The 22,792-nt window shown below is 36.8% G+C and overlaps 2 protein-coding genes across 9 annotated transcripts in view; one reads left to right on the plus strand and one right to left on the minus strand.

Moving 5' to 3' along the window:
- Cad96Ca (tyrosine kinase receptor Cad96Ca) overlaps positions 1-22,792 on the plus strand; it is a 157,662-nt gene that overhangs the window by 66,380 nt on the left and 68,490 nt on the right. For 7 of the 8 annotated variants that reach the window (XM_070113077.1, XM_070113076.1, XM_070113078.1 and 4 more), the window contains one exon: positions 11,404-11,595. In XM_070113077.1, the coding sequence (XP_069969178.1) occupies positions 11,451-11,595 (145 nt within the window). In that variant the 5' untranslated portion in view covers positions 11,404-11,450. Of the gene's footprint in view, positions 1-11,403; positions 11,596-13,131; positions 14,054-22,792 lie in introns of those variants that run through there. The other variant, XM_070113079.1, reaches the window with a different exon arrangement.
- The window catches only part of LOC118681060 (uncharacterized), a 449,031-nt gene continuing 438,671 nt past the window's right edge, over positions 12,433-22,792 (minus strand). The window contains exon 8 of the transcript XR_011398016.1: positions 12,433-12,726. The gene's annotated coding sequence lies outside the window, so the exon portion shown is untranslated. The remainder of the gene's footprint in view (positions 12,727-22,792) is intronic.

A 22,792-nucleotide genomic window follows, 5' to 3' on the forward strand; every position in this document is an offset into this window, starting at 1 on the left:
CGGGAATCTTCACGTTGACGAGGTGTCTGCTTCGAATCTGATACGCGGCGGGAATCTTCACGATGACGAGGTGTCTGCTTCGAATTTGATACGAAAAAAGAGGTCAGCCGCTTCCAGTGTTTTGGTTTTGTTGATGGTTGGTGGGGTGATCGGCCGGTGTGTTGGATATCCTGTTGGGGGAGGTGTATGTTGCGTGAGGTGAGGTGGTGAATGTTGCGAGAGGTGATGTGGCGAATGTTGCTGATGTGTGATGTAGATTGTGTTAGTTGATGTGGGAGGTGTGTTGGTGTGTACGTTTTCGGGACGATGTAGGCTCATTTAGCCATCCCGGCCCCCCTAGGCGAATATTAGCCTAGCAGACGCTGAAGTTGTTGCAGCGTGTAGACGACGCTGCTCAGCCCAGTGGCACGGCGGGGTGGTGACTGAAGCTGGCTACGGCGCGTAACTGCTTCGTTGCGTGGGCGCCAGGAACGCGGTTTCGGAGGGGGGGCCAATCGGCGAGGACGTGCTGATGCGTGTCTGGGGTATCGCCTGACTACGCCGCGGCGGTGGGAGGCAGTTAGTCACCGCACATCTGACAAAGGCCCCTTGACTCACATGCGGTTGTTGCATGAGTGTGCGCCAGACAATTCAGGCAGTGGCCATGTGCCTGGGCGATTTGCTGTCGTTGGACTGGTGGCATACCTTTAAATATGCCGCAATGTTGCAACCGGTGTGGGCGACGACATAGCGGGCATCGGAGGCGGTGCTGCTTCGGGGACAGCGATGTTGACGGGGTTAGTGGCCTCGTGCCACTACGAGGAGCGATTGGAGGGGTTGTGGTAGCCGTAGTTCGGGGTGAAGGATTTGCCCCAAGGCGTGGCACATTGACGGCCGAACGTATTGCTGGCGTTGGTGTTGGTGCATTTCCGTCCATAATGATCTATATGGGAAAAAGTTATTTAGATTATAAGTTTGTCGCATGATTGGGTCGTTTGTTCGATCGACCTTTTACATGATTTAGGTTTTTTTTTTGATTTATTAATTTTAGCTGTTTTTGGTTCTTATCGGGTTATTATTTACGGTTGTTCGGTATTATCGGCTGTGGGTAAGAAGCATAGCTTTACGAGCGGTCTAGTTAGTGTTCCGGTTTGCGTTCGGAGATCGACTACTCGGATGTGACCGTCGGAACCATGGTGAAGGTTTTCTATGCGGCCAAGCCGCCATTCAGTAGGGGGGAGACAATCATCGTGTACTAGCACGCAATCTCCAAGCTTCGGCGCCTTTTCTGGAGCTTTCCAGCGGTAATTCTTGTGGAGGTCCTTTAGATAATCTTCTTTCCATCAGCGGCTAAAATTGTGATGGAGAATTTTGATTATTTCCCATCGGTTTAATAAGGATAGCAACTCCACATGTCGCCAGAATGGGTGCTCCTTTGAGAAAATGGGCGGTGAAATCGGAGGGATCTTGCGAGAGGATTGTGATTTCCGTGAATTGAGTACGGCTTCAATTCGAATTAATAAGGTCGAGAATTCTTCTTAATTAAACTTGTAGTTTCCAGCTACTTTTTTGAAGTGGGATTTGAAGCTTTTTACAGCTGATTCCCATAAACCATCCATATGAGGAGCGCTTGGGGGGATAAAATGCCAATTAATGCCTTGGGGTGCGTACTTCTGTACAATCTCAGGTGAGACTTGCTTGATAAAGTCCACAAACTGTTTCTCAGTGGCTCTTTTGGCTCCAATAAACGTTTTGCCGTTGTCCCTCATTAGTTTTGAGGAAAAACCACGCCGTCCGACGAAGCGAGCGAATGCCGCGAGAAAAGCCTCTGTCGTCAAATTTGTACATAGCTCAAGATGAACAGCTTTTGTCGTAAAACAAACAAAAACTGCCACATAGCTTTTCATTAAAGTGGGAGACCTTAACATTGAAGCCTTTATCTGGAAAGGCGCAGCAAAATCGACACCTGTTGTTGTGAAGGGCAGAGCAAAGTTGCAGCGTTCAGGTGGAAGTGCTGCCATTATCTGCGTTTGCATTTTTTGCGTTGTACGTTGTGCAAACTTTGCACAGGTAAACTTCTTTATTTGAAGCTTAAGACGGGGAATATAAAGCTCTTGGCGGACTATTTGTTGCATGAGGCGGTGCTCGGCGTGTAGCATCAGTATGTGGACATAATGCAGATATAATGTGGCAAGCCGTGCTTTTTCTGGTATGATTATGGGATGTCGTTCGTTGTATGTCAGGCTGGAGTTGACAAGCCGACCATTCGCACGAAGCAAACCCTTTGTGTCCAGAAATGGATTTAGTACTAAAAGTGAGCTCTTTTTATCGATTGGCTTCGAATCTTTTAGCAATGATATTTCTCGGCTGAAGTAGCGCGTTTGAGTAGATGCGATAAGAGCGCCTTTTGCTTTTTGTAAGTGTAGGTGCGTTAATGTATCGCATTGGGGGTATATTGGAGGTGTTCCGTTAACTTTAGTTTTGAGCTGCTCTATTAATTTGATCATGTAGGCAACTACTCTGAGGGCTCGGGGGAACGATGAGAATCACTCAAGGATGTCAGTATCATCCGATGTTGCATGAAAAGAGTCGATTTTTCGACTTTCTGGGGCAATTATATTGCACATGGGCGCTTGTGGCCAAGAATCGGGAGATTCTGTTAATCAGCGGGGGCCATTCCACCAGAGGGTGGTGGTGGCAAGATGCAGGGGTTTGCACCCTCTTGTACCTAGATCAGCAGGATTATCAGCGCTGGCCACTTGTCGCCAAGTGGCTGATCCTACTAGGTCAAGGATTTGAGACGTTCGATTGGAAATATACGTCTTCCATGCATGTGGTGGTTTTTCTAACCATGCTAATACGATTTCGGAATCGGACCATAGATATAATTTATATTGTGCCATGTTTAAATGCGTTTGTACGATGGACACGAGTTGGCTAGTAGTAACGTTCCACATAGTTCAAGTCGTGGTAGACTTATTGTTTTTAAAGGAGCCACCTTTGCTTTTGCTACTAATAAGTGGCTTGTGGTCGCAGTGTCGCTTTTTGTGCGAACATATGTATATAGTTGCGCAATATGCTTTTTCAGAAGAGTCACAGAAGACGTGTAGTTCGACTTTGGGCTCTGGGGCATAATTTACCCATCGCGGGATTTGTATCTGTGAGATATCATTTAGATTGCTCGCAAACTGGGACCACTTTTCTAAACGAAGTGGTTTTACTTGTTCGTCCCAGTCCGTTCCATCTAACCATAATTCTTGTATTAGAATTTTGGCTTGTATCATAACTGGCGAAAGCCATCCTGCGGGGTCGAAAAGTTTCGCCACAGAGGATAGAATTTGGCGCTTTGTTATGGCGGATAATGCAGATATTGACTCTGTAGTGTATGAAAAGTGGTCAGATATCGCATTCCATTGGATCCCCAGAGTTTTTGTTGTACTTTCCTTTTCGAATTTAAGGAAATTAGTATCTAACGAATTTTCATGTGGTATGTTTTTTAGAATATTAGGGTGGTTCGCCGTTATCTTTTTCAACGGAAACCCTGCGGTATTTAGGGATTGTATCACTTGTGATAGTGACTCGTATGCTTGTGGAAGACTGTGACTTCCAGACAAGATATCGTCTACATACGTTTGTGTTTTTAACACCTGAGTTGCCAGAGGAAATTCTGACTTGGTGTTTTCTGCCAATTCGTGCAGTGTTCGAATGGCTAGATATGGAGCACAGTTGACGCCAAAGGTAACTGTTTTTAATTTATAGTCGCGGAGTGGACTATTGGGAGATTTTCGGAAAATAATTCGCTGAAAATCTTGATCGTCTTTATGTACGACTATTTGTCTATACATTTTTTCGACGTCTCCGTTAAATACGTATTTGCATATACGCCAATTCAATATGAGGAGCATTAAGTCTGGTTGGAGTGTGGGTCCCGTAAATGATTAACATTTAGGAAATTCCCCGAGCTGGTGGATCGTGATGCATTAAAGACAACTCGTACTTTAGTTGTTTTTTTGTCTGGCTTTACTACTGCGTGATGAGGCAAGTAAAATGAGTAATATTTGCCATTTATGATTTTTTCGCATGGGCTTACTTCCTCCATGTGGTCTAAATGTAGGTATTCTTCTAACACGCCATCGTATTCTGGTTTAAGCTCACCTTTTTTAAGTAAGTTTTTTTCCATACTTACAAACTGCTGTATAGCAGAGGTGCGAGAGTGACCTAAGGCGATTGTGTTGGGAAATTGTTGTTTTAGTGGCAGTCGTAGGACATAACGACCATTATCTGATCTAGTAGTTGTGGCTTTGTAAAAATCTTCACAATACTGATCTTCAGGGGTTGTGATTGATATGGGAGGAGCTCTTTTAACTCCCAAAACTTCTTTAATTGTTAATTGAGGTATTCGTTTGAGATTTCCTCAACCTGAGTGGTCATGTTGGTAACTGGTTCCGAAACTAGTCCACTTAGGATCCACCCAAAAATAGTATTTTGTGCCAGAAGTGTATTTGAAATTTTCTCAATACCTTCGAGTATTATCTGTGGTATGAGATCGCTGCCTAATAGAAGGTCTATTTGAGCGGGAGTGTTCAGTTGGGATCTGTAGCTTTAGGTGTGAAACCTTTTGCCAATGCTTGCTATTTATGTGATAGCGCTTGGGGGGAAATTAGGGTAATGGGACAGATTTTATTTGAGTTTTGTACTACTCTTCCGCCCATTCCCGTGATTTCAAAATTGGCTAGTTTTGTTGGCAGTTGTAGCCTATTTTGAGCCCTAGACGCTATGAAAGATCGCTGTGATCCTTGGTCTATTAAGGCCCTAAGCTTAAACAGTTCTCCTTGGTGTTCGATGGAGACGACTGCTGTGGGTAGTAGTACTCTACTTTGTGTTTCGCTGTGTAGCATTTGAGTTTTTTATGCTTTTGAGCAACATGGTGTTTTTTGGCAATTTTCGGGATTTTGGTTTTTAGGATTTGCTGTTGCAACTAAACCCGTGGCTCTTTTCATATTTGCGCTGTTTGGGGATGAGCTGGAAAATGTGCTGTAATGCAGCAGTGAATGATGTCGTTTATGACAATAAACGCAATTAAATTTGCTTTCGCACTCTTTAAGTGTATGTGCATGTGATAGGCAATTTGTACAAGGTCTTTTTGTTTTTACAAAATTGTTTCGGTCCATAATATTCAATTTTTTGAATATCTCGCAAGATTTGAGCTTATGCCCTCCTGTACATAGTTCGCATGACATTTGTTTGTACTGTTTGGATGTGAACGCTTAATTTCTGAAGAAGCTTCTATTTAAATTGTTGTTGCTACTTGCTTAGGGTCTGTGGAAGCTTCTATTTAGGTCGTGTTGAACGGGTTTCGTTCTGACCATTTTTTATTATATATTTTGTGTCGATAAAACCGACAAACAATTTGAAACAGTGGATTGAAGTTTGATGAATTCTTCACTTGTTTCCTTTTGAATTTTTGGCAAGTTCATTAATATCGATATTTGTTTATCGACCAATATTCTTTCGTTTTCGAATCTTGATTTAAGAGCTTCCCAAGCCAAATTGAAATTATCGTCATTTAGTTTTACTATAACGCCTGCTTGACCTTTTGTTTTGTATCGGAGGTGATACAATTTTTGTGCGTTTGATAATTTTGGGTGGTTCATGTAAACGGCTGTAAACATGTCCCGGAAGGACGGCCATTGTTCATAACCACCATGAAATATTTCTGTGTCACATGCGGGCACCTTGAGATGGATGCCTGAACTTGCCTCTTGACTTTGTACTTGTGACAGCTCTACTCGCTGATGTGGAGTAGGTGCAATTGCTTTTATTAGCTTAAGTTGATCGGAAATCATTGCTTTAGTTTCTTCGAATTGATCTAAGCAGTTTTCGTATTTGGCGTAAGCCGAAGATTTGAAATTTTCTGGTAGATCTGAGTCGTCAGATTCTACAATTGCGTCATATGCAGCTTGGAGACGTGACCGAAAATTGTCAAGATTGCCTTTTTTGATTTCTAATACCGATTCAGAATTGTCCTGAATCGGCGAAGATGAGAATCTAGTGCGGTATCTTATTAAACTGTCACTTTCCGAAATGAATTTTGTGTAAGAAATGTCTCTACCCCTTTTTTGTTTTGTCGCACCTTGTTTGGAGCGTGTAGCTTCTGCTGGTGTGCATGGACTTTTTTCATCCGAAATCATTTTTGGTACTTTTAGAGACTGTGTTGTTTTTTGAATCTTTTGAGTCTGAGCTCATTTAGAAATTGTATGAAATAAATAAAAAATTCCTCAGTGTCGACTGATGGATAATTCAGAAATTATATCTTCGTATATATAAATGTGTGAACGAAAGCTATTGTTAGTGAATAGAGTTTTTCACTTCGAGCCAAATTAATATTAATTTCCGTATATACTTGTATGTATAACCAACCGTTCGTCCATTTCAATTTGATGAAAACCCTTGGCTAACTCAAGTGTTGAAAAATATTGGCATCTTCCTAATTTGTTAAAAATGTCTATATTTGGAATTGGAAATCTGTCTTCCGTAGTTACCCTGTTCAATTTCCTGTAGTCGATCACAATACGGCATTTTTGTTCATTGGTTGCGTCCAGTTTCTTTGGTACCAGCCAAATAGGGCTATTGTAAGGACTAGAGGACGTTCTCATTATACCTTGGGTCAACATTTGATCTATTTGTTTTTGTATTTCTGGTTTATGTATTTTTGGGTATCGGTAAATTTTAGAGTAAACCGGAATATCATTTTTGGTTATTATTCTATGTTTTGTTGAACTTGTAAATGCTAGCATATCATCGTCGTTATAAAATACGCTTTTATGTCTTTTTAGTATATTTGTAAGTCTATTTTTGTCTATACCGATAAGATGATTATTGTCAACGAATTCTGTGACACACTAATTTTTTATGTCATCAATGAAGATTCCCACTTAATTTTCTTGATAGTAAAGTGCTATATATATTTCTTCTTCTTTTGTTGGATAAAAATTATTTATTGCTTTATTTGTTTTCGTAGTCCTGTTTGGGTAACCTATGATCGCACTTATCTTCGTTAAGGTATTGTTACCAATGAGTCCATCAAAGGTTTTGTTGAAATTACATTCAAGAAATTCGCATTAGACATCCTTTTCATTAAATTCTTTAAATATTGGGAATCTACAAAGTTCCTTAACTTGCGTTTCTCTTCCCATTGCTGTCCCTCGTACATTTTACTTATTTTTGCCATATCGGGTTACAAATATTTTCATTGATTAGACTGAACTCTGATCCAGTGTCAATGATGAAATATAACTTTCTTATGTGCGTGTCTATTATTATATTGGGTAATTGTTTTGTGAGTCCCATCGTATCGGAGGTGATACAATTTTTGTGCGTTTGATAATTTTGGGTGGTTCATGTAAACGGCTGTAAACATGTCCCGGAAGGACGGCCATTGTTCATAACCACCATGAAATATTTCTGTGTCACATGCGGGCACCTTGAGATGGATGCCTGAACTTGCCTCTTGACTTTGTACTTGTGACAGCTCTACTCGCTGATGTGGAGTAGGTGCAATTGCTTTTATTAGCTTAAGTTGATCGGAAATCATTGCTTTAGTTTCTTCGAACTGATCTAAGCAGTTTTCGTATTTGGCGTATGCCGAAGATTTGAAATTTTCTGGTAGATCTGAGTCGTCAGATTCTACAATTGCGTCATATGCAGCTTGGAGACGTGACCGAAAATTGTCAAGATTGCCTTTTTTGATTTCTAATACCGATTCAGAATTGTCCTGAATCGGCGAAGATGAGAATCTAGTGCAGTATCTTATTAAACTGTCACTTTCCGAAATGAATTTTGTGTGAAAAATGTCTCTACCCCTTTTTTGTTTTGTCGCACCTTGTTTGGAGCGTGTAGCTTCTGCTGGTGTGCATGGACTTTTTTCATCCGAAATCATTTTTGGTACTTTTAGAGACTGTGTTGTTTTTGAATCTTTTGAGTCTGAGCTCATTTAGAAATTGTATGAAATAAATAAAAAATTCCTCAGTGTCGACTGATGGATAATTCAGAAATTATATCTTCGTATATATAAATGTGTGAACGAAAGCTATTGTTAGTGAATAGAGTTTTTCACTTCGAGCCAAATTAATATTAATTTCCGTATATACTTGTATGTATAACCGCAAAAATTTTTTTTTGTTGATTGGCGTTCGTAATTTCAAATAAATAACTGAAATACCCGGATTTAGTTGTTATAGATAGCGGTTCGTATTTATTTTTAATCTAATTTTATTTAACGATTTATTGAAATTTTTTTTAAATTTATTTTATATATATATATATTTTTGATGTCCTTATTTAGGGGTATGTAGGTACACCATAATGCGTGGACTTGTAGGTATGTATATATGTATGTACTTGTACAATTGAAAGCTCGTTGACGAAATCAATGCACTTTGTACCTATGTATGTACGAGTAAGCACGAATTATTTGTGCTAAAAAGTTTTTTACGCAATCCTGCTTGCTTGCTGCAAGGGGTATTACGGAATATATGCCAAAGTGGACTTTGAATATAAATATAAATTTAGTTTGAACCAATATGTATGTATATTGTTCAAAATTTTGTATTATTTATATAATATAGTATGATTTTTATTAAATAATCCGCGTTTTATTTACCGAACCGTATTTACCCTATATACATATATATATGTAAAAAAAGCGAATTATATATAATCGTAAAAGAGCGCGAGAGAGAAATGGGCAATAGCAGGTAATGGCGCAATTTTCCGTAAGCACTGTATGTACGTATGTAAGGTTTTAATTGTATGTATAAATGATGTATAAGATATGTATGTAAAATACGATATGTTATGTACGATATTAATGTTTAATATTTAATATTTAGAATACATATGTATGTATACGTAATTATGCACTGTATATAATTTTATATATGTAATTGTTATATATACTTTAGAAGTAAATGTAAGTACTCCTTTTTGTACGTATATATATGTATATATATATATTTTTTTTTTTTTACTTTTTTTTTCGTTTAACTTCGTTTATTGTGTATATGTATGTATATTTATTTTGCCTGTTATGCTTTTAGTTTGACTTTTCCTTTGCTCACATATATTTTGCAATCCTGCTTACTGCTTAATTAAGCGTAAGGGGTATTGCCGGAAAAATTTGTAAGTATTGAAATACTTAAATTTGGGTTTTTTTTTGTATATTGTGTTTGAATACACGAAGGTAAGCAGGTAGTCAATTATTATATATGATATAAATATATACATATATCTGTCGTATATATGTATGTGTATGAATGTACATATACATATATTACAATAAACGGTTTTTCGTTGTTTGAACCCGCAATTCAAACCGGAAAGTTAGACCAAATTGGCACCCGTTACCAAGATATTGAACGGTTTTTTGATGTTTTATTGTAAAAAATATAATCTGTAATTCGCAATGAATATACATATGTATGTATGTGCATAAATATAAGAAAAGGGCTTTTGGTTAATATATGTACATATATTTGTAATTAAGTGTATGTACGTCTACGTGTGCTTCTGTGTTTCTTCCAATTCCTGTCCTTTCCTTTGGATTTTGTGTGTGCTAGGTGTTGCTTTTTGTGGTTTTTTTTGTTACTCCGCGCCCGAATGTATATTTGTATATGTTGTTTTTATTGTTGTTATTTAAAATGTAATTTAAGCCTGTTGCTACAGAGTATAATAGTTTTGTTCACCTAACGGTTGTTTGTATCACCTAAAACTAATCGAGTTAGATATAGGGTTATATATATATAAATGATCAGGATGAAGAGACGAGTTGAAATCCGGGTGACTGTCTGTCCGTCCGTCCGTCCGTCCGCGCAAACTCTAACTTGAGTAAAAATTGAGATATCTTAATGAAACTTGGTAGACATGTTTCTTGGACCACTGCCACGCCCACAAAACGCCATTAATCAAAAACAAATAACTTGCCATAACTAAGCTCCGCAATAAGATACAAGACTGTTATTTGGTACACAGGATCACATTAGGGAGGGGCATCTGCAGATAAAACTTTTTTTTTTAAAGTGGGCGTGGTCCCGCCTCTAATAGGTTTAATGTGCATATCTCCTAAATATGCTATAATAACAAATGCTATAATAACAAAATTCACTAGAAGCAAATGTTTTTAGCACTTCTATTGACGGTGTGAAAATCAAGCACTAAACACGCCAGAGACATTAAATTTTATCTCTGAGATGGTATAAATTGGCTTTATAGGAACCGCGTTCAAAATTAGTCAGTGGGCGTGGCACATCCATGAGTATACCATTTGACTTTGCGAGAGTATAAAATGTTCGGTTACATCCGAACTTAGCCCTTCCTTACTTGTTTTTTTTTTTGTTTTTGTCACACCATTTTTTAAAAAAAACTTTTTGTATATGTGTTTAATACACTTCACAGCGCTTTGGTTGTTTTTTGTTTTTCCTTTTTGTTTGTTAAACACAGCACTGCGATTGTTCGTCTCTTTAGATAGCTATTTTTTTTTTCACTGTTCCACTCCACTTGAGTTTTGTTCACTTTATACATATAGCTTTTTTTTTTTGTTTTGTTTAGCTTGTTTGTATATTTATAGTGCCTATCTTTTCGGCTCGAAGGACCATGTATTTATTCCAACCTTTTGGAATTATTACACTCACCACTCACTCTTCAATATCCGGCCCGATACTCCAACGGGAATCTTCACGATGACGAGGTGTCTGCTTCGAACTTGATACGAAAAAAGAGGTCAGCCGCTTCCAGTGTTTTGGTTTTGTTGATGGTTGGTGGGGTGATCGGCCGGTGTGTTGGATATCCTGGGTGGTAGTGTCGTTGGGGGAGGTGTATGTTGCGTGAGGTGAGGTGGTGAATGTTGCGAGAGGTGATGAGGCGAATGTTGCTGATGTGTGATGTAGATTGTGTTAGTTGATGTGGGAGGTGTGTTGGTGTGTACGTTTTCGGGACGATGTAGGCTCATTTAGCCACTGCGTTTTACCTGATTCACCGCTCTGTGTGTAGTTCAGAGATGTCAGCTGGTGTCATAGTTACTGTAATTTCTGTAAATCGTTGGCCAAATTTGTATGCTACAAACACGGCTTCCAATAATTTCGAATCACCGTGGTTAATTTAGAATTACCGATTACACAGTCTATTTGAAGCTGTTTATTTATAGAACGGTGTTGTCATATTTCAGCTCACTTAAGTAAAACGTTTAATAAGACAAAATCGCCTTATTTAAGAATGATATTAAAGTTATTTTAATGAATATGGTTTTGGTTAAATGAAGCCCTAGTGTTATACTCACCGAGTATTCTCGCATCTATTATAAGTACTGTATTTTTAAGAATACTTTTTATAAAAATACAATTGTTTAATTATATACTTCTACTGCACCAGTGCTTTCTTCGTGGCTGTTTAATCTTCCATATACATGCGTACATTCAATGGATATATTTATTTATTTACTTATGCGGAGGATATCGCTATGGAACCAAGAAAGTATATATATGTTAATGTCCCATCCAACTTTCCTAATGATGACAGCCCTTAATATTAAAATGATAACTCTTTGTAACATTATTCAGCCTGGTAAGTAAAAATTGAATATTGGTTTTTTATATAAAATTAAAGTCATTAACTAAATAGGAATCGATGCAATGAAAATATATTGCTTTAATAAACATTTTACCTCGCCATTTCACCTATCTTCACACTATCATTAATAACACAACTTTATGATTTTAATACAAATATTTTAACCTTATATGATTAACGAGAAAAAATAGTTAGTTTTATTAAAAAATTTACTCAAACGTTCAACCAAATAATTACATATGTATAAATATGTTAAATTATATTTTTAAAATAAAACAAATGTGTAATTATCTTAGCTTATATGATTGCGAGCAAAAGTCTTATCGTAATTTTATAAAAATGGTTCAAAAGAGTCTAAAGATAATAATCAAACAATCGGCTAAAATCTTAAAACGCTAAGAAGATATTAAAACAAAGCAATGGCAAAAACGTGCAGCTGGACCAAACATTTTTCAAATGGGGGCGTGACCTGGCCCGTAAATGGTTTAATGAACATATCTTTCATACCGTTTAAGATAAATCAACCAAATTTGCTGAGAAGAAATCTTTTCAACGTTTGTTTAAACACTGCGAAATACCATGTCAATTGTCTTTTCATATAACAAATTCCATTTGATTCTTGCATTTACAGTATACAAATCAAGCCTCAATGAAATTATCAGAATAAAACTTTGCACTAATAGTGCTCTCATGTTATTTTATCTTACGCCCAAAAATTGCCGAAATTAGACTGTAATGTTAGTAATGTTTACAATTTCATCATGGAAAGCTATACGCAAAAACAAAATGTTCACAAATTATTAAATTTTATTATCAAAATAATCGTTTTCTAATTGCAACTTTTCATACGTCTTCGCCATTTTATGGTGAGTGATGCGGTAAATAAACCAAACTGTCGATTCTGGTGCGAAGAAATCCACAAATTACTCATAAGATTGGATAATTTCAAGTTGTGATTTAACATCATTGGACTACTTCTTGTGGGGTTATTTGAAGTCATTGGTCTTTATTAATAAACCAGACTATCTTTAAGCTTTAGAAGTCAATATTGAGCGTGCTATTCATGACATACGACTTGATTTAGTGGAAAAAGTACTCGAAAATTGGGTTCACTGGAATTCGTTCCTGTAAAAGAAGTCGTAAAAACTATTTAAATGGTTTTATATTCAGAACTTAATTGCGTCGATTTTACTTCACATTAAATAAAAAATTTTTGAATTTCCTTAACAATTAGTGTGTTTTCTTTTAAAGAAAATCATATCACTCTTATTGGAAAACCCTGTACAAACATTTGCAAACTTCCGAAAGAATCTCTTTCGAATAAAAGTTTCTCCTCTTGCCTAATATGTATGAAATCAGAACAATACATCCCCTAGTCCCCATTCACCTAATATTCGAATTTTCAAACATCCGATTGACTTAATGCCTCATGGGGTTACATACAGTTAGAATTTTCAAAAAATCGATTTATTTTAATTTTATTTTCTTAATGTTCATATATTTAAGCATACACACAGAAAATTTCATATCGTTGCGGTGAATATTTTCGAAGTAGTTTGAAAAGGCGTTTCAGAGTGCTTGGAAGTACAAGGCCGGAGCGGCAGCGACTACTTGAACGCTATCCCCATTATACACCTGCCTATTGTAAATGCTGCCTTCTAATGTATTTATATAATATGTGTAAATCAACAGTGTGATTGTAGCTGAATTGTAAACTTTTATTTTTCGAATGGGACTCCAAAACGTACTCGGAAATTTTAAAGGCTGCACCTTATGGTGATCAAGAAGTTGTAAAGAAAGAATGTATTGGATACGTACAGAAACGAATAGGCATGCGACTCCGAGATTGTGTCAAAAAAATGTTGAAACAGTTGAAAACAAAAGAGAAAAAAAATACAAATAACTCTCGACGGAAAAGGCGAACTAACTGGAAAGATGATCGATAAGTTGACAGTTTATTATGGCTTAGCAATAAGAAGAAATTGCGATTCCATTAAAAAAAATTTGGCAGAGGGCTGCAGCTGCCAATCAATTATCCACTTTCGAACATGATTATGAGCCATAATCAGAAGATGTAGCTGAGGCTGTGCGTCCGATTTTTAAAGATCTCAGCAGTGAGAATTGATTAGAAAGATGAGAGCTTCAATCAACTGATTTGGAAAATCTCTCCCAAAATTGTTCCGGCCGGTTAGAAAACTGTGAAAAATTTAGGAATGGCATCATAGTAGTAAATTATTTAACATTATATGAAGACAATAGGAATTACACTTGGGCCTAATGCGCATTCATATGCCGAAAAAGAAGATAAGCAGCGCGTGGAAATTTCCGATCGCAGAGCGCATGAGAGAACCCGAGATGGAAGAATGGCTCGAAAACAACATCTGCTCCAGTTATTAGAAGCTGCCGAATCGGCGGAGGGTCTCTTATATGGGCTTGGAATTGACAACTCCATGTAAGTTAAAAAAATAATTTGTATCCCATGTAAAGTGCATTCCAAGCTTTAAACGCGTTTTTCTCAGAATAGTGTTTTCAAGTCGGTGACCAACAGTACTCGAAAACGGCTGAACCGATTAGTCTCAAATTTTAACACGAGCTTCTCATATTTATTTTTTAGAAATCTGTTTGGTTTTTCAATTTCAGATGATCCAGTTCAGAGATATAGTGTTCACCGCAAAACGTCTTTTTTGAGAGGAGCACCCGGAGATCAGCTGTAGCTCTTTTCCAAATAAATATTTTTACTAAACTTAAAAGATAGTATATATATATATACAATAGTATAAATTATGTGTATAAATTTTTGGACCAATAAATTCATCAGAAAAACTTCTTGAAAATTCACTTATATGTAAGTATATTGTACAATCTGTGAGGACTCTTAATTTGCAAATTGAGAGAGTATAAAATATTCGGATACAACCGACCTTCGCCCTTCCTTACTTGTTTAATATAAAGTTTTGCCAACACCTGAGGATATTTCCCCGACTTTGATCCTTGAAACTGCGAACATTTTATAGTTCAGTTACACCCGGACTTAGTTGAAGGGAAAGCCGAAAATGGTTTTAAGTGAAACTTCTTAGCCTGTAGTGTTGGAAATGGAGTATAGAAGTAAAAAGTGGAATTGATTCTGTTACATGATAAGTATCTACCTTTCATCACTAGTAACTATTCGCTTCAGAATGTTGCGATTTACTAACGATTGGATGATGCGGATGATTCTGTCAGTTAGGTTTTTTTTCCGTTAACTTGTGTATCACCCACATATTGAGCTTCATTTTGTATCCAGCCTTATTTAAATGGTTTCTAACGGTTTCTTGTGCATTATTTAACTCTTGAGCAATCGCAACAGTGCTTACATGGCGGTCGTACTCGAAGATTTCATTATTTTCTAGATATTTTCTGCACTTGGCCTTCCAGAACATGGTACATAGTGCATAACATCCAAATTGCCAAAACTGAATCGACGAAACCAAAATTTTGCATGATTGGCGATTACAGTATCAGGATAAAAAACACAATTCACAACCCCCTGACTCGCCATTTTGCCTTTATCGAAAAAGACTGTAAAATATGGGGCACATTCTCTTTGCTGATGTCCATTTTTACCATGTGGTATCAGAGTACTGAGTCAACCAATTGCAAAACTGTCTGAAAAGTTGTTTTAGTACGAAATCTTATCATTCCAACGCCATATACCATGTTCCGACCGACGTTTAATCATGATATTTATGCTGTTGGGTAGATTATTGAACTAAGATTTCGCCATACAAAAATGACACTTGTTAGTCTCGTCAATCAATAATCTAATTAGCGTGCCCGTTCACATTTAGAGACACAGATTACTAAAGGCATTAAATGGAGAAATAATGGATTTCTTTATACCAGACCTTATGCTAAACAAGTAAGGAAGGGATAAGTTCGGGCGTAACCGAACATTTTATACTCTTGCAACTTGCAAGAATCAAAGCCGAAGAAATACTTTTAGGTGTAGCAAAACTTTATATTAACAAGTAAGGAACAGCTAAGTTCGAGTGGAACCGAACATTTTATACTTGTGCAACTTGCAAGGATGAAAGCAATGAAAATACCCTCAGGGATAGGAAAACTTTATATTAAAAAATGTTGCGAAACAATTCAATATTCATTATTCGACGAAATTGTCAATGGATTACAATCAAATTTGTATTTTATTAAGTTATAGGTATTTGTATAATATTATAAGTCATATACTCATTTAGTTTTATTACAATATTTTACTTCGCTTTAGCTAAAATTGTCGCAATTCCTTATTTTAGGGATACAAGGTTTGGACAAAAGTGTAGACTATTTTCATACATATTCCCACACAATTTTTATGAAAACTTCATAATTTAATTTTGTTAAAGTATCACACATTTGGTCAGGTGGAGAGTCGGAAATTATTATATAGGCTAAATTGGAGACAGAGAAAGGGATGGGTTGATTGAATTTATTTTGACATTGCTGAGGTATACTTGAGATCATATTTTCCATCAATTTAATTAATATATAATACACCCATTGAACGAGATGTTCGGTTTAGGTTTGTTAGAATAACGAAAATCAATACTACCTATAGTATTTGGGAGTTGAGGTATTCGTAGACTAAATTCGCATATTTTCGGCATTAAACAACTATAGTTTATAGTATATATACGAGTATACATATACATATATCTAATAATATAAGTATTATACGTTAAACGTTACTTTATATTATATTAAACGTTCGGTTAATTTAAGATTTCTTACTTATTGACTGATATATATGGTATAAGACCAATCGGAAGTTTGAAAATCTTATATATAAAATTTTATTAAATAGTAACTCGATTTTATATATGTTTGGCAATACAATATACTATTAACAGAATAAAATACTCCCTGAGTTCATTAAGGTACCTTACCTTATGATTTGTTGTATGAGGGCTGAGGCAAGTTTTGATCCGATTTCTCTAATTTTACGCGCAAAGATAAAGCAAAAAGGAAAATACATCCACTTAATTTTATTAAAATAGCTTATATATTAGCCGATATATGCGGTATGAAATAAACCGGAAGTTGGAAAATATTTCGATACGGTATATAGGGGCTAAGGGAAGTATTGAACCGATTCATTCCATTTTTAACATACTTGCATACTAATTGCAATAATATATCCCACAGATTGACCGTTAATTCCGGTAAAAAGTTAGCCCCAGGCACTGGGGTCCCCATATTCCGTAACTGGGGGTGTGAACTGTTATGATCCGATTTTGATAATTTTTAGACTTAAGGTGGTATATCTCAAACGCACTGCAAATTTTTGTCCTAATATGATATATTCTTTGGTGCGAGGGAGTTGATAATGTGAGATGGGGTTGATAAAATAATTTTATGTACCAAATTTTGTTTAAATTGATCAGAAGTTCTGGAGGTGTATGATTTTTCCTAAATGGGGCGGTGCCACGCCCATCGTTCAATTTTGACAACAGCTTCTTTAAAACCCTCTTGTGCCACTCCGGTTGCAAAATTTGATGTCTCTGACGCATTTAGTTATTGATTTATCGCACTTTTAGTAGTTTTTATTAAAACAGTTATATAGGGAGTGGGAGCGGTTAGAGAGTGTCAAAAATATTTATTCTGTGCAAACTTGGGTTATATAGCTTGAATGGTTTAGGAGAAATATACATTTAACTTATTCTGTACCATATTACAGATATACATATGTATGTATTAATTCAGTGCTTAGTTAAAAGGTTTTATAAGTTTTCGATTAATGGCGGTTTGTGGGCGTGGATGGGGTCCGATTACGCCCATCTACAGTACCAAACTTCTTATGATTTCAACTCGTCTCGTCATCCGGATCATTTATATATATATAACACCATATCTATCTCGTTTAGTTTTAGGTGATACAAACAACCGTTAGGTTAACAAAACTATTTAACTCTGTAGCAATATGTTGTAAGAGTAAAAATATCTTGAGTGCGCGCTACTACATACTTGCCAAATTAGTGTATACGCACTTTAACATAACATATATAATTTTTATTTTACCATAGTAGCTTACATTTTCAAAACTATAAAATAACTTAAAAATAAAAAATTGCTTTTCGCAAGCACTAATTCCCTCATCAAAATACATCAAATGCACTTAAGCCAAAATTGATTCCCTCGTACATAGGCAGATATGGATTTATCACTACATGTGATACTTATGTACAGTAAATATATGTAATATTAGGCACAATAGGTGGGTCCGAATAGTTAAATGTCTTAAGACTTAGTATACATATACGCCACTTCATTTGCACACATAGAGGATCTCATTCCACATGAAAACACCACCGCACCCAATATTGGAGAAGATAACACACGATAATATACCACAAATCGAATCAATAAAAAGGCTTGGAGCTTCATCTCTACCCACCTCATTCGTCTGGACAGCTAATTCGACTCAGCAATCCTGCGCACTACTCCTTCGGAACCACTTGTGAGATGTCCACAATAATGTTTGATTTATTTAATTTCCAAAAAATGATATAATGTGATTACAAACAAAAATAGTGATAACGTGTTTATAGCTGGACGATCCGTGATGAAATGGGAAGATGGAGGTACGTCAGCATGAAAGATAATCTAGGTTGAACGTTGCCATGTCTGCTTGTATAAATAATTCTTGCAGAGTTGCATTTGTGATTGCCACATCACTCACCCCTATGCGGGAAGGCGAAAACGTACTCGTCGTCCTGATTTTGTCTGGTACTATTTTGGCTGAGTTGTTTGATTTTCACCATGTGCATCTAGAATGAATTGTGTCTCGGCTTTTGCTGCTTTTAGTTTCTCAGGTGGACCTTTGGTGACTATGTGATGTGTGACCAGGTGTTGTGGTTTATTGGTCATGAAATTGTCTACCATGATGTCTTTGAATTCTCTCAGCAAATCCTGGAACGGTAGATTTTTGTTAATGCATGATAAATTTCATACTACTATATTATTAGCTGACACTGAACAATGTATGCTAACGCTTGTGATGTCATCGATGGTTGGTTGACCGATTAGTTAAAATGCAATAAAAAATCCGCTCCGATGATGGCTTGTAATACGTAGGAAACTATGAAATTTCAGGAAAATTGGCGGCGTAGACCTAAATTAACATGCATGACTTTTTCACCGTAAGTTTTTATGGTGGGCCTGTTTGCTGTATAGAGGTAGTTACTGTTGTCAGGATGTCTACGTTGTTGTTGCGTTGGTGGAATTACGCTGACTTTGGCTCCCGTGTCGATGAGAAATTTCATTGCAGATACGTCGTCTCGTACTATTAGGTGGCAGTTTGCGTTGTTGAGCCTGTCGTCGACCGCCATTGACGACAGACTAATTAGTTTAACTTTCTTGTGCAGAGACTGCGACATTTTTTAGCTGCGAACCCAATTTTAGGTGGTACCAACACAAATCGCTCAAGCTGTTGCCGGAGCTTAACGGAGCACTGTTTTTGCTTCGACGTCTAGATCGACGATTTACGTCTGCTTTTATCGAAACAATTTCTTTTGTGATCTCGCTAGTTGTTGCTCGATGCTGAATTGCGCGTGTGTGGCTGTGTGTTGGGCTTCAACCGCGTGTACATGTGGTGTCGCTAACCTGACTTGTTTTATCTGCGAGCAGAGCTACTTTGTCCAGGGGATATTTGCTGATGGAAATTATCACGCTGCGAGGGTGCAAATTTTCTGCCAACTGATTTAGTACGTCCTCTTCGGGCATTTTTGCTTGCGTTAGGCTCACCAATATGTGGGATGTCCACAATAATGTTTGATTAATTTAATTTCCAAAAAATTATATAATGTGATTACATACAAAAATAACGTGCTTACAGCTGGACGATCTGTGATGAAAAGAGAAGATGGAGGTACGTCAACATGACAGATAGTCTAGGTTGAACGTTGCCATATCTACTTGTATAAATAATTCTTGCAGAGTTGCATTTGTGATTGCCAAAAACTCGATCAACCACAGCGATCCTGCAAACGTCGCCAATCATAATTTCTTCAAGATTTCGTTCCTCATCGAGTCGTTGTTTAAATTATCTCCTTATTGAAAGTAAAGTACGATTTATTGAAATTTGTAATAAACTTTATTTTTATTACCACACTTTGTGTCTGATACAAATCGGCCTCTTATTTAAAAGATTAAACGCGAGAGTTAGTGACGCATCAAAAGGTTATGTAAAAAAATGTTGGCCGTGTTTTGTGCTTTCCACAAAATTGGGAAGCCAATTATTCAATCACTTAGTTTCATATCCCAGATATTTAAATTAATATCGATCTAACTAATACAAATTTTTATATTCATAGTACTAGTGCTGTGGGAAGTGTGTTCAAAAGTTATGGAAATTTTTGGTCGTAAGGTATATCATCCTTAAGGGCACTATTTGTGCAAAGTTTTATCTGAATATATTCAGTGGTTCTTGATTTACATGAAAAGTAGGCGTGGTTTTTATCAGTTTTCGCTTATTTTAGCACTGTGCTGTAGGAATATAGGAGTTATATTACATACCGAATTTGGTTGAAAAATAAGTTCCGAGATATGGGTTTTCCCCTAAATGTGGGTGGTGCCATGCCCACTGTCCAAATTTGATACCGGCTCCTATTAGCCCTCTTCTACGATCTCGAGTGTAAAATTGTATGCATCTTTAGCAATCAGTTACTGATTTATCGCGCTTTTAGTAGTTTTTAACAAAACCGTTATATAGGAATAAGGGGCCATTTTCACACTGTCAATAGGGGTTATTAAGGGATTTGTCCCAAGCGAATCTGGGTAATATAATTTGCATGGTTTGGGAAATATGTATGTACATTAAACTTATTAGAGGGCGGAGCCACTCCCAATTTTAAAGCCCACAGGTGCCCCTTGCTTCTACAATCCACTGTTCCAAATAGCATTTTTGTATCTTAAATTATTGCTTAGTCATGGTAATTTATAGGTTTTCGGTTAATGGCGTTTTGTGTGCTTGTTAGTGGTCCGATTTTGCCCATCCACGAACTCGTCCTCACTTTTAATAATTAATATAATATGGAAGATATTTTTACAAAATTAAGTGAATGAATAATATTAAGTATACTAAAATTTACTACCTAAAATGTGCGAAATTGGTCAATGAAAAAATTTTTTTGAGACTTAATTTCTACTTACATGATTAATAGAAAGTTTTGTTTAATAAAAAACAACATCATCAACAACATTCCAACATCTGAGAGTATTTCGCCGCCTGTAATCCTTAAAAGTTGTGAGAGTATAACATTTTGGCTTTGCTCAGGTATACTCGATACCATATTTTCAAGCAATTTTGTAAACATATAACTCATACATTGACCAACTATTTTATCTATCTTTAGGAATACCGCATTTTATTAACAGAGATACATGCTAGCTGAGTTTCATTAAGGTATCTCACATAACATCATCAATATTTAAGGAGTAAAGTGAGCCGATGTGTAAAAATTTTGATATTAGTTATATTGCCGCGAGGGTAAGTTTCCACCCGATTCTATTCATTTTAGGCACAAGGAAAGCTGCTATCGCTCTTTCATTTTCAGGAAGATAATTCAAATAGTCAATCGGAAGTTCGCAAATCTTTATATTACATATAAGGTTGTCAAATATCTCCCTTCCGCTTTTTTGCTCTTCATTCAATGCTTTATAAAAAGTGTTACAGTGATCGGATTTAGTTAAAATATGCGCCGTTTTGTTCGATGATCTGTTTCCATCTAGACGGCAACTTCATAATACCTTCCTCGTAGAAGCCCCCCTCCTTATTTGTGAAGAATTCAAATTCATAGTGGATGATTCCCTTCCAATCCCACCAAACACACAGCAAAACCTTCCTGGCCGTCAATCCCGGCTTGGCCACTGTTTGGGACGATTCACCGGCCTTCGACCACGACCGTTTTCGCTTGATATTGTCGTATGAGATCCATTTTTCGTCGCCAGTCACCATCCGCTTCAAGAATGGGACGAGTTCGTTCCGTTTCAGCAGCATATCGCAGGCGTTGATTCGGTCCAGAAGGTTTTTTTGCGTCAAATTATGCGGCACCCAAACATCAAACTTGTTTTTGTATCCAGCCTTCTGCAGATGGTTCAAAATGGTTTGGTGACTAACTCCCATCTCCTGGGCGATGTCACGAGATGCCATATGCCGGTCTAACTCGATGTATTCCATGATTTGATCGGTATTTGTCGTCACAGGTCTTCCGCCGGCTGGCTTATCCATGGTGTCGTTTTCACCGGCTCTGAATCGTCGAAACCATTCCTCCGCGGTTCGAAGTGATAGAGTACCATCCCCCAAAACACCATTAATCTCACGGAACGTTTCTCTGGCGGATTTGCCTTTAACGAAGGAAAACTTTAAAATAGCGCGAATTTCGGCGTTAGTGAACTCCATGTTTACACGTCTATAACTGTTGAACGCAATATCCAAACTAATCATGCATAGCGTTGTTTTGTAGGTTATGTCAAGATTTCAAATTATGTATAGTGTTGCCAGATACGAGCTCTGTAGCGCTTTGTACATAGCCGCGAAATTCAAAAGACAAAAAAGCGGAAGGGAGATATTTGAAAACCTTAATATAAGAGCTACGGTAACTATTGACTCAATTCAACTTATTTTTGACATACAGAAAATGTGTTAAGTCGGTCAACGAATTATCTTAGCTCCTTACTTAAAATTTCTTTTCTTAAAATTAGCAGACACGGTCAGTGTTATCTTCATTAAATTGTGTGGGAACATATTCTTGAGTATCGGTCGAGATCTTCTTTAGGCCCAATATTGGGTATACAGGGAATTCCGACTATCCTTCTCGCTTTACGCCGTCTATATTGGTCAAAATGTATAATGATTTACAAGGGATGTATTTTCTTAAAAATAATGTGGCTTCATTCATGTGCCTATTAATATGATTTCCAGTTCTTTGTGTAACTTTTTCCTCATTATTCTAATATAAATTACTTGGACACGTTGCAATATATGGTAATGAATCTAAATGAGACTATGATTTAATATAAGTTAAGTAGTTTAATAGAAGATACAGACAGACAGTCACTCGGAATTGAAATTGTTACCTTTAACAATTCGATACATTTCGCAACTATATTATGCATTATTCACTTTATCTATTAATTCAACTGTATATCGACATGT

This window comes from Bactrocera oleae, chromosome 2 (genome assembly GCF_042242935.1).
Source record: "Bactrocera oleae isolate idBacOlea1 chromosome 2, idBacOlea1, whole genome shotgun sequence".
NCBI lineage: Eukaryota > Metazoa > Arthropoda > Insecta > Diptera > Tephritidae > Bactrocera > Bactrocera oleae.